At 44.3% G+C, this 12,259-nt stretch overlaps 1 protein-coding gene across 5 annotated transcripts in view; it reads left to right on the top strand.

Moving 5' to 3' along the window:
- Enox1 (ecto-NOX disulfide-thiol exchanger 1) overlaps positions 1-12,259 on the top strand; it is a 557,937-nt gene that overhangs the window by 467,764 nt on the left and 77,914 nt on the right. For all 5 annotated transcript variants that reach the window (XR_005881833.1, XM_013114092.3, XM_013114091.3 and 2 more), the window contains one exon: positions 11,357-11,541. Coding sequence is in view for 4 of the 5 variants with exons in the window: in XM_013114092.3 (XP_012969546.1) it covers positions 11,357-11,541 (185 nt within the window). In the remaining variant the exon portion in view is untranslated. The remainder of the gene's footprint in view (positions 1-11,356; positions 11,542-12,259) is intronic.

The raw sequence follows: 12,259 nt of genomic DNA, 5'->3' as shown, positions 1-12,259 counted from the left end.
GGAGAACATACAGGGTAATATCGGTCTCACTGCAGTCCCCACACCCAGAGAAGGTTGGTTCTAGAAAAGCTGCTGAAAGCAATATGTCTCCTCTTTCCCCAATATACTGAATTTAATAAGGACCGAAATTGAGTTTTTGTACCCCCCAGTAATAAGTGGAATTGCTTAATAAATATAAAAAGTCAATAGTGAACCTTGTTGAGTTATTGTAATTATAAGCTGTAAGGCTCAATATGTAATATATTTGGCTAGTCTTTTGGGGACAGGATGAGAGCTTTCATTCTTCATTAGTGACTTAGAAGTCAGTTTCTATTTTTATCTTCATACCAGACCTTTCTAGTGTAGTTTTTGCAATTCCTAAAATTATCCCTTTCCCTGGCCCTTTGCCTCTGCGACTCATCTTAAGCATTGTCACAATACAAAGCAGTGACAAAATTAAACAACATTCACTGAATCCTTACAGTGTGTCTGGGACCATGGCTTTTGTCTGGAAGCACCAGATTAAAGGGGAAATTACTAAAGTCTTGTAAGGCTAATTAAGACTCGGTCCCTGAAGTGAAAGTATTGCTCATAAATTCCAGGAAGCCCTGATAGCCTGTTACCAGTCCTCCTTTTCCTGAGTAGTCTCGGGTCCTCAGTCCACACAGTCTTCACTTGCTGTGTGCTCTGTTACCACCAGAAGCCAGCAGAGAACCCTTGATGTAAAGAATGGCGAGACTTGAGAAAAACTGAAATACGATGGTTCATCTCAACTCTGTGAGCCTGAGAGAAACTTGTGTGTATTTAAGCCGATTGGTCGAGCACATCTGAGGTGGGAGAGGCTCTTCCCTCCAGATGCCCAGCATCGTACACGATGGGGTGAAGGAGGAGCAGATGAGGGGTCATTGGATGGATAAGAAGCTACAACCATGAAGAACTAGTTTATTACCTCTTGGGGGATATTTTTGTTCTTCATTTGGAGCCAAACATGAAAACAAAAACTATAATTTCACTATACTTCACAATGTTTTCATGTTTTTTCAGATAAGGACCCTAAGATATTTGTCTAAGTCTGAGAATTGGTATCAAGCTTCCAAGTATCCCCCCCCCCCCAACTCTCTGTCTTTGTATATATGTGCTCGTGGAGGCCAGAGGACAACCTTGGCTGTTGTTTCTCAGGTATCTTTTGGGTTTGTTTGCCTACCCTCTCCCCCACTGGCCTAAAACTCACCCAGTAGGCCGTACTGGTTGACCAGCTGGTGAGATCCAAAGACCCAACTGTCTGTGTTTCCCACTGAGCATGGATCACAAGCACACACTGTAATACCTGGCTTTATGTCTTTAACATAGGTTCCAAGAGAGCAAACTCAGGACTTCATCTTACAACACAAGCACTTTACCTACCGAGGTTTCATCCTGTCCCCTTACCTGGTCTTTCTCTAATCTATCAGTACCTCCCTCCTTCATGGAGCCCATGTCAGCTGGGCTCCAGTGTTGATGGGAACAGCGGTGTGGAGGTACAGAGAAGGATGTCATTTCTCATGATCCCTGTTCCTCAGAAACACTGGGTGGTCCCCCAGACTACTCCCCTCTTCTCTGTGGAATTGGGCTTTCCTAACTGTGTAGCAGAGACTCATGACTCTTTAGGGCAGAAAGAATGAGAAGTCAGGTTATTTCGTCATGAGGAAATGTGGGAAGGTAAAGGACAATGCTAAGAGAAAGAGCTAGGGTGAAGTTATTGCAGATGAAAGCTACATCTTGATTTCATTATTATTATTACTATTACTATTATTATTTTGTTAGTGAAAGTTGTTAGGTCCTTGGGCTTTTCAAATAGACATTAACATTTAAATTAGACTTTTTTTTCCAGCCCCTGCTATGTGACATCTAGGCTCCTAAGGAATATTGTAATTGATGGCAGATCATCAGCGCTGTGCTATATAGGAAGCTCTCTGCAGCACTTTCTCTCTCGAGTCCAATAAGAAAAGAGTAACAAGAGAACCGCCTCCTCCAAGGAATTCTTTTAACCTTTCAGAAACAAAATATTTCATGCTAATTCCTACTTAATTGGAAGAAAGTCATTTTTTTAAAAAAAATATCACTGACTATGGGCTTGAAGCCTGTTCCATCCCTGACCTCTTTAATTTAATCAAGGTCACCTAATAAACTTGCCCAAACAGCTCTATTTCTCAATTAGAAAAAGGTAGCGCAGTTTAAAAGCATTTAGTATGTGATTGATAGCGCTGAACTGGGGATTCAGCATTCGTAGGGTCTTTGTGAGGAGCTGCTGGTGAGAATAAAACATTAGTACCTGAAAATTATACCCATCAGAAACTCAAAACAAATCACTTTAACGAGCAAAGCAAAAAAACTGGCTGAGCGAGGATGTGAGGGAGGTTATCGTGCTCAGTGTAGAAATGGTCTTGATGTCTGAACTTCTCTCACCAGTGGAAGAGAAGCTGCTATAACTTAGCCATGAGAGAGTTTATAAAATACATGCTGCTTTTCCTGCCCAAGGACTCGGAAAAGATGCCCAAATCAGGCTTACGCTCACACTCCAGGGTGAACAGAAGGAACTTCTCATGAAGTTAGAACACGGGGACCAGCGCCGTCTGTCTGTGTGGATGAAATACCCAGCGTTCTGAGAAGCCGTCCTAGGCCTCCTCCTCCATAGGCTTTCCGCTTCCTGAGCTTGAGGATGGCCACACTGCCCCGGACGCTGCTTTGAAGAGAACGTTATTCTGGTAGTGAAAACATTAGAACTATTGACAAAGGAACATGCCAGACTGAGAACTGGTATCCCCAGTGAAATGCTGACCAGCATGGAGAAATAACGGGGCCAGACCAGGCCAGATTCCTAGATGCCCCTTAGTGTTGTTTCTCGGACAGCTTGCCAAATGGTGTCCCCTCTCCAGTCATCAGCTTTCTTAAAAGCAGCATGAGCTCATGTTCCATTTCCTTAATAAGATTATGGGAAAGAATCAATGAAATTATTTATGGCAAGTTGAAAATACCTTGCACTATAATGGAGAGTAATAGCAGAAGATATAAACAGACAGTATAAATGCGTGTCCCAGTCCGGGCCACACATAGGGATGCCCTGGGGAACCTGCTACAGGTACCCATGCCCTGGGTTAGTGCCCAGTCATTGTTTCTAAAACACTCCCCAGGTAGTTCTAAGGTACAAAAGATGCAGAGGGCCTGTAACGTGAGGATTGGTGATTTTTTTTTGTGGTAGGTGAGAAAGGAAGGAATTGACAACACAAGGCAACAATATGAGAGAGACTAAAACCAAGGTCAGTGGTTCCCAAAGCAGAGCTTGAAAAGAGTCCCAGAGGACTGGTGAACCACCCAGGAAAAGATGTCTGTGCTTCTCAGGAAATGGTATATTATTATTATTAATAATAAACTTTTGAGTGTATAGTGTGTGTGTGTGTGTGTAGAGCCATGCACCAGGAAAAGAAAATTAAGGCCTCTTAGGGGGAAAGATTCATGAAGGACGTTCAGTCACCATCTGCTAAGGGCGGGTTGGAAGAGTGACTACTGCTGGGGTGGGCAGACTGTTAGGAAGACCTGTCCCTTCCTCCACTGGCCTTGCCCATCAGCTTACGCCAGTGGTTTCCAGTCTTCCTAATGCTGTGACCCTTTAATACAGTCCTCATGCTGTGGTGACCCCCAGCCCTAAAATTATTTCCGTTGCTACTTCGGAACTGTAATCTTGCTACTGTTATGAATCACAATGTAAATATTTTTAGTGATAGAGTTTTGTCAAGGAGATTGAGACCCACAGGTTGAGAGCCTCTGGCCTAGGTACCTCCCCCTGGAGTCCACTGAGTCCTTGTTAAGTCGGTGTCTACTCTGCCCTATCTGTTCCTGTGTACTTCCAACTCCTCCCTAGCACTCTCTCAAGCAACAGCCTCTCCCCTCGTCTGGCCACCCATTGTGGAAAGAGCCAAGCTCACTAACTCCATCCTGCTTGTCTCTGAGGCCCCTTAGCCCAGAGTGGCACTCAGCTGGCTTGGCGCTCTTCGCTCGCCCGGAGGAATCCAGTGTGCTCGGACTTGACAGCCCATCCTTCAGCATTGGTGACAGCGGACTTTGCCTGCTGTTGGAAGTCGGCGTGCCCGCTTCTTTTCCATATTTTTCTCTGAGGAAAAAGGGGTGGGGAGGTAGCAGAGGATAACAGTATAATTGGAAAAGTGGTAAAGCCTGATGGAATCTCCACAGTATCAGGAGCCCAGCCACACCCCGGCCTGCCCCTGCTGCAGGCTTCTTCATTAGGAAGAACTAAGATGTGGAGGGACAGGGGACAGAGGACTTTTTTTTTTTAGTCACCTACTGCCTCTTCCACCTCCAGGCTCACATTTAAGCCGTCATAATGCCAGGCTCTCGCTTACCTGCGCTCCTCAAATTACCCTTATTCCACCGACCTCACACAAAGATGGAAATAGACACTGCCTTGTGTGTCTGTTTAGCTCTCCCTAATAATAGCTAATGTGCAGACGATAATGCGCACTGCAAACATAAAATGTTATGTCAGTGCTAAGTCGTAATAATAATAATCCTGCAAAAATGTAGCATAAGGAATTTCCATGAGCAATTTGAGGACGATTGCTGCTTCAGTGGGAATACAGGTGTTATTGAGAAGCGGAGCAATTGTACACTGCTTCCTCTAGCAAAAGACGGGACTTTTGGCAGATATCCCATTATGCCCCCAGCTCTGTGCTTAGCCACCAGGAGACATAGGCAGAGACAACAGCCCCAGGGTCCAGGCCGTCACTGAGGTTTTTGGTGTTTTTCTCTGGTCTTCATCTGCTACCAACAGTAGATGAGGGACATATCTGGGAGGTCAGAGCTTCAGGAGGAAAGTCTCTGCCACCTCTTCTCTCACTGGAGGCACAGACAAAGGCAGCAGATGGGTAAGTTCCCCTGCATAGGCAATGTTTATCACCCTAGAGTACTTAAGGAGCCAGGATTTAACATTGGTCTCTGGAATTGACACAACGAAGGAAGTCACGTTAGCAACTTAGACTCCATGAGCTCAGAGACCTTTGGGCATCCCTGAGCCCGCCTAGAGAATAGAGGGTATAAAAAGGGGGCCCCATATGGTTTATGTCAGGGCTCTGGATTGCAGAAGGGTGAGATTAATTTCTCCATGGATCAACCCCAGATTTCTCCTGTGGAAAATGTGTTTATTTTAGACTAGGGTCATCCCCTCTGCCTCTGCAGTAGAACTTCCCCCAAATAGCCAGAATGCACTACCTGAGCTCCATCACGAACAAGCCACTCCACTCGAGCCCCCATTCCCACATTCCTCAGACTATGGAATGTAGCTGGCTCTTGGCCACCTGCTAGGTAGCAATCTGTACCATTAACTAGCTGTGTCACCTCAGGGTCACTAAAACGTGATCCCATCATCTGTAACATAGAATTAATAATCATATCCACTGTATCGTGTTCTTTTGATGGTAGAAGGGGGTGAAGACTGGGCAGATGGTGTGTTCAGCTTTCATTTTTGGGTTTGGGTTTGGATTTGGGTGGGCTTTTCTCTTCTGACATTATTGTCGTGGTGGTGGCATTGGCAGTAGTGAACACAGGGCCTCATAAAGAGAAGGCAAGTGTTCTACGACATAGCTACAGCACCAGTCCTAACACTTGTGTTTACCACTCTTACTATGACTGTAGCTACTCGTCATTTGGGGGAAAGTGCAGCAAGACAAACAGAATGGTGACTATAGCTTTTGTCCAAGTCTCCCCTAACTGCTCAAGAGGTACTGAGAGTGTTGGGAAGGGTTGCACTTTCACCGGTGTGAAAGGGGCTTGGGACGTATGGACTTAACCAAGGAAAAGAACCAGAATGGTCGGCCAGGTGTGTGACTCCTTCAGCATAACAGAATAACCCAGGCTAGCTCAGGAAATGGAGTGGGTTGAACAGGACTGCCCAGATGTGGTCTCCGCTCCAGTCCACCTGGCAAGTTCATGCTTCAGACCAGACACATGAAACTATAGCCCGGTAGAGGGCCCAGAAATAGGTGTTTCAAACCAGTCTATCAGGAGATTCTAATAGGAACTAATATTTAAAGAGCATCAGGTTAAGGTGGCACTGGAGGTCATATAAGGTCCCAATTTCCATATCTTAACCAAATATGTAAGTTGACTTTTGGTCCCAGGACAGTCTATTCTATGTCAGAGCTATCTCAGAAGCAAGAAGAGCATTGGGGACTGACTCTTCAGGAGACTTGGAGGGTCCTGGCTTGCATTCTGCTGATAAGAACCAGTCTAGTACATCCCCTAGTGTAATCACGTCTCACCTTGGAAGCAGCATGAGCAGAAAAGCATGAGTCTGGGTGCACAGCATGATGGTATCTGCCATAGACCAGCCAGTGGGGACCTTAGCTACCCCAAAGGAATGTTTACACAAAGTCTTAGCTACAGCCCTCTCAAGACATCAGAAGGCAAAGTTGTGACAGAGAGGGGAGCCCCTGAAGGCACTGGGATATTGTAGGGTTATCTCCCAGGCCCCCAGCCTACCCTTGCCCCCTTGTTTATAAGGACAGTTGCCTACCTGGACAGCAGCAAGCGAAGGCCTTAGGAAAAGACTCGTTTTGTACATGGGAATGAAATACACAGTTTAACTACATCCTCCCAGCGTCCCAGGAGTACAGCTGGCAAAGTAGAGAGAGAATGTTAAACTCACCATTCCCCAAAGACACAAAGACCAACAGTTCCAGAGAAATGCAGATATTGCTAGCAACAATATGTTAAAGTGTTTTTTTATTTAGTTACATCTTGCCTGAGCATGAAAAAGATATTAACACACTGTCAGCTTACTGGGACATAACCCAAAATAACTCACATTTTTCATATATTGCTAATTATTTTTCTGAGGCTGGCTCAGGCTGGTAAGAGAGAGATTTCAAGGCTTTTGCCAGATTATTTACTTAAAGAAGTTAAGCATGCCATTATCTGTTCCCATGGAAACCCAGTAAGTAATACAGGCAATGGAAGAGGAGGTCACTTTGACCATAATTAATATAGAAAATAATGAATTACATAGAATCTGGTAAAGGATACACTGAGATACCATGTAATACCACTAAACCTTTTTCTCAGCAATGCAGTTTAATCGCTGGATCGATTTTTACATACCGGTGTCACTTCAGAAGTTCTACAAGTTTGTTGCTAATTTTCCAAGTGCAGCACAACTTTGCTTAACAGAAATTTGTCCAATGTTTTTAATTGTTCTTTTGCTCCAAACATTTCAGTATCTAGACTTTTCTACAGTACACAGCAAGTAAAAATGCATAAGTGTATCTGTAAGCTTTACCCTCCTTAAATTGTACATTGTATGGCTCCTTGCCTTGACTTCTCAATAAACAGTAGGTTAGAGAACTAACTGATATTAATCCAGGTACCATTAGATTCAGCGGTGCTTTTAAAATTGTCAGCAGTAGGTTTAGCTGTATCCAGTGTGGTTTACAAGTAAGGTATTGTGTTGGATTCTTTTGAAAACTGAAATTTTGTAGTCCACATGGATGGCTCTTCCTAAATACTACAGATTTATTGGAACACAACACACTCTCTGGATGTATTTATTCAGAGGTAGATAGGCATTCATTTTTTGTTGTTGTTGTTGCTTTTTGAGACAGGGTTTCTCTGTGTAGGTTTTGGAGACTATCCTGGCACTCACTCTGTAGACCAGGCTGACCTTGAACTCATTGAGATCCGCCTGCCTCTGCTTCCCCAGTGCTGGGATTAAAGGCTGTGTGCCACCAACACCTGGCAGGCATTCATTTTTAATTCCTAGACTTGTTTGAATAGAAATTTTCTTGCATGGCCTCCTAAGGTAAATTTTACTGTAGAAGCTTGGTGACACATTTATCAAGACTGTTTAATTTAGTACAGTGTCCCAGAAAAAAAATTAAAACAGAAAAGAAGAAAAATGAGTTGACCTTTCAAGTTTCTGGGTTTCTAACACACAGAAACTGACAGGCAATATTAGAATTCTGGTTCTTCCAGTCCAAGAAACAACACAGTCTCTTCCAGGCAACCTTGTCAAAGGGCTACTTTGGGGGCCACTGCATGACTCAGAGTAACATTTTCAAACAGGAAACAGGTTGCCTAAAGTTAAGTGGATTCAATGCACAATTTCTCACTGTTTAGAAAATAACTATTTTGCCATCACAGGTATGACCAATTTTGGGTTTTATAAATATTAAGCCTGAAATTATTTAATCAGGAACATAAATCAGTTATTTTCCCTAATTAAGAAGACGGTGATGGGATTGGTTATGGTATTGATTTTTTTTGAAGGGTGGGAAAAAATCACAGCTGTTTCCTTTCCTTTGCCCCTTTTTAAAATATAATGATCTTGCATTCCTGTTCCAGAAGTGTGCCCAGCACCATCGTCTGCTTGCCAGGCACACTGGTTATGGCTTAACCAAGAATAAGAACTCTCAGCTAGACCATCCCCTAGGCTTATAAGACAAGCCCTAAAATAATGGATGGTATTTTGCCTATATGTATTTATGTTCAGATAACTTATTAAAATAATGCTGCTGGCACATGCTTTATAGCTGCTTGCATTTTGCTACACAGATTCCAAGATATCTTGCAGACTCTGCAATTCATTTGGAAAATGTAATTTTCATCCCTGCATACTAATCGATTTCTCCACAAACACCTGCTATCAGTTATGATAATAAAAATGCCACCCTGAATTGAAAAGGGGCCAAATAGAGCTTCCTAAGGAAATGACTTAAGTGTCTTTGAATGCCTCTAAATGTAGTAATGTGCCTGTGTAGTGCCAACCCTTTCTTCATCGTTTGCATTCTCAGTGATTTTGCCCTGTTACAGCATCCCTCCTTCAAATGATGCCTCCGTGCCCTTGCCTCAGGGAGTGGTGAGCTGTCTGTTCAGGACACCCTGGTGTCTGGGGGTGTGGGTGAGATTTGCGGTTTGGCTGCACAATGTCTGAGAGATTGAACCCACACTCCTGGGTAAACTCTGGGTCATTTCTGATCTTTTTTAAGTTCGCAGAAAGTGTAAAAGCACCTACTCCTTGGCTTTGTACACCCTTATACACCAATCAAATTTCCTGTATTTCCTGTATTCATTCTCTTGAGCCTCCAGTGCAATCCACGTGCCACTGCCAAAGTAATCCTCCTAAACCACCAAGTTCCTCACACCCTTCCATTACCCCAAACACCTTCAGCACTTCTCACCCTGGTGGGCATTAATGCTCCCATCCTCTCCCAGGCCCCACCCACCTCTTGTTCATTGCTTCTAGGCAGACACTTGCCTTTTTAAGCAAGTGTCTCTCATTACTGTGCAGAATGCACCCCACCCCCAATTGCCACTCCTGGGTCTTTGCTTATGGTCTTGCTCTTGAGCGATCCTTCTCCACTTACAGGGTTTTCATCTTCCAAAGCACACTTTTATTCTATCAACCTGTAGTCTCCTTTTGTTTTTCAACCTTCCCAAGGATGTATTCCCTTATCATATGCCTTGATACTAAGCTGATTATTTATTCAACCAACATTTATTGAGTACGTACTTTATGCAAAACATCACTCTACCCTTTTCGTCCTTTGAATACATTAGATTCCTTTAGGTGTGCCAGTTTTTATTGTATTTCAAAAGAACTTGTGAAAAGTGACATATCCTGTGTTCTCTTTTGTGATCTAAGATGCCCAGACAGACTTGGTCCTAAGGAAGTATACAGTATTGCTTGTTGACTAATTGATCCCTAATGGCTTTATGCTGGGAGTTTCCTTGTTAATTGCATGTTCTGTTTGATTAGTATTTCAGTGTGAGAACTATGCATAGATTATCATTTTTGCAAAGTGGAATACTGTATAACACTTAACTGTAAGCTATTATTAACATAGTTAGATGTTCGCTCTTTGGGGGAGAATTTCCTGGGGCCTCAGAATACCTGGCTAAAGCTCCGTGGTCATCATATGTGCAGTGGAGCCTACAGGTAACTAGATGACCTCATTCTGGCCCTAGGTCATGTTAAGTGGCAGATGGGACATAGACATGAACTCAGGGAACTCTATCCCTTTGCCTTCCAAAGGCAAATCCATGGAGACACTTCTAGCAGCAAGCCTTGAGAGGGTTATTTTACTTTTCTCTTCCTTTCAGAGGTAAGCAATGGCTTCCATGTGGGGAGACGAACGGTGGGCTGCTACGTGGAGAGTATGTGAGAGATGCTGTTTTTGAACAGCTGTTAAGAACTGAACTCACGTGAACTGACACGGCAGTGTCAATTAGTACTAAACTGACTGACTAGAGGCCAGGTTGACAGTCTGTCTCGGTTACTTTGACCAAACAAGTGATGGATTTCTCTGTGTCTTGTGTGATCATCACCTGTTGAAATAGGGACCAGTAGACTCACATCTAGGCCTGCTAGGACAACTCAGTGGACTACTTTATATGAAGAAGCCCCAGGGACCTTTCCCGTGGGAGTGCCCAGCAAGCCATTGTTATATTGCAGAGCCCACAAAGCATAAAGCCGGGATTCCTCTCTTCCATCTTTGCCTCATACCACCCTATCGCTCAGTGTTAGATGCATCTTGAGCCTGGAGGTGTGTAAGACCCAGCGCGAACCGCCTTGACTTCTCAGAGAGAAGGAGATGGGAGATGATACAGATTAAGCCTGTGACAACACATTGAGACTTTCAGGTTTCAGGGAGGAGCAGAGCAACCACTCAGCCTTGTAGAGAAGAAAGAATTTTAATCTGTCGGTGAAGCAGGTGGAACTAGGTTTCCATTCTGATAGCAGTTAGAGAAAACAATTTGTGCAATTTGTCCCAGCAATAGAGCAAGAAGGAGTGCTGTGCACATCGGTTCCTCCCGCCCGTGGGAGGCTGCTGCACACCTCAGCCTGCGAAACAGCCACTTATTTGAAAGGAAGGAGCAGTCCAAGAGGCTAGGAAGTCAGACAGCCCAAGAGAGGACAGTCATTCGGTAGATGTAACCGTTGCCAAGAATTCTGAGCATCCTCAGCACTAAGCATGGCAGACCAGCTTATGGCAATGTGTCCCGAGTTGTAGGGACAGGTCAAGAGGTGGGGGTTGTGAGGGATGAGTCCTATGCTTGCTGGAAGAATTCATATGTACGATAGGAAAAGTTGAATAGATTAAAGGTATTCTGGGACTGTTGCTCATGGTATTTATGTGGCATACAAGAGGTGTTATCCCTTCAAAATCATTTCCTAAAGAGGTCCACACCAACTGTTAAAAGCCCAAGGCAAAGCGATCAAGGCTTATTCTGAGTTGATGTGAATCTCAGTTTAGGTGAGACGTTCACACCAAAGCATGCCTCAGTTTGGGCGGGAAGGTGACTCCCCAAACTTCTTGTGTCTCCCATTCAGCCCTGGCTGCTCAGGCCTATGCCCTCAAAGAGGAGAATGACAGCCTCCGGTGGCAACTGGATGCCTACAGAAACGAGGTGGAGCTGCTGAAGCAAGAGAAGGAACAGCTCTTCCGAACAGAGGAGAACCTCACCAAGGACCAGCAGCTGCAGTTCCTACAGCAAACCGTGCAAGGCATGCAGCAGGTACTGGCCTCAGGATGCTGACAGAATGGGCCTGTGTGCATTTCTGTGGGGATGAAAGACAGCCAGTAGAGGGAAAGGGTGAAGGAGGAAAAAGGGTGACCAAAAAGCTAAGTCCACAGCAAAAGGAAATAAAGGGCAAGAATTAGGGAGGTTGAGAAACATTGTGTGTGTGTGTGTGTGTGTGTGTGTGTGTGTGTCCTCATCTGTCTGTCTGTCTGTCTGTCTGTCCATCTATCCATGATATGTGGTCAAATTTGTGTTGAATGTAATAACATGTTTTATAGTTAGAGGAGTTTTAAGTTCAAAGCTTGACAGCTGGTCTTTACAAAAGCCCTGTGTTTGGTTGTTGTTCTTCTACCTACGTCATCAATACAAATGATATCCTTCCCATCTCTGAATTATTCTTAGGGTCTAGTCAGGTTTGAGAATTGATTGTTGGGTTTGGAGAGATGGCTCAGTCTGTGAAGTGCTTACCAGGCAAGCCTGATGACCTGAATTCAATTCCCGGAACCTATGTAAGAAAGCTGAGTGTGCTGGCAGGATTACACGTACAATCCCAGCAGGGAAGGTGAAGACAGGTGCAGCCCTGGGTATTGCTGGCTTCCAAGCCTAGCTTAATTGGCTAGATCCTGTCTCAGAAACCACAGTGAATAGTTCCTGAGGAATGATGCCAAAAATAGACGTCTAGCCTCCATGTGCATGAATGTGCATGTGCACA

The sequence above is a fragment of the Mesocricetus auratus genome, unplaced genomic scaffold (genome assembly GCF_017639785.1).
Source record: "Mesocricetus auratus isolate SY011 unplaced genomic scaffold, BCM_Maur_2.0 Super-Scaffold_2245, whole genome shotgun sequence".
NCBI lineage: Eukaryota > Metazoa > Chordata > Mammalia > Rodentia > Cricetidae > Mesocricetus > Mesocricetus auratus.
This window is presented reverse-complemented; position numbering and strand designations above follow the sequence as displayed.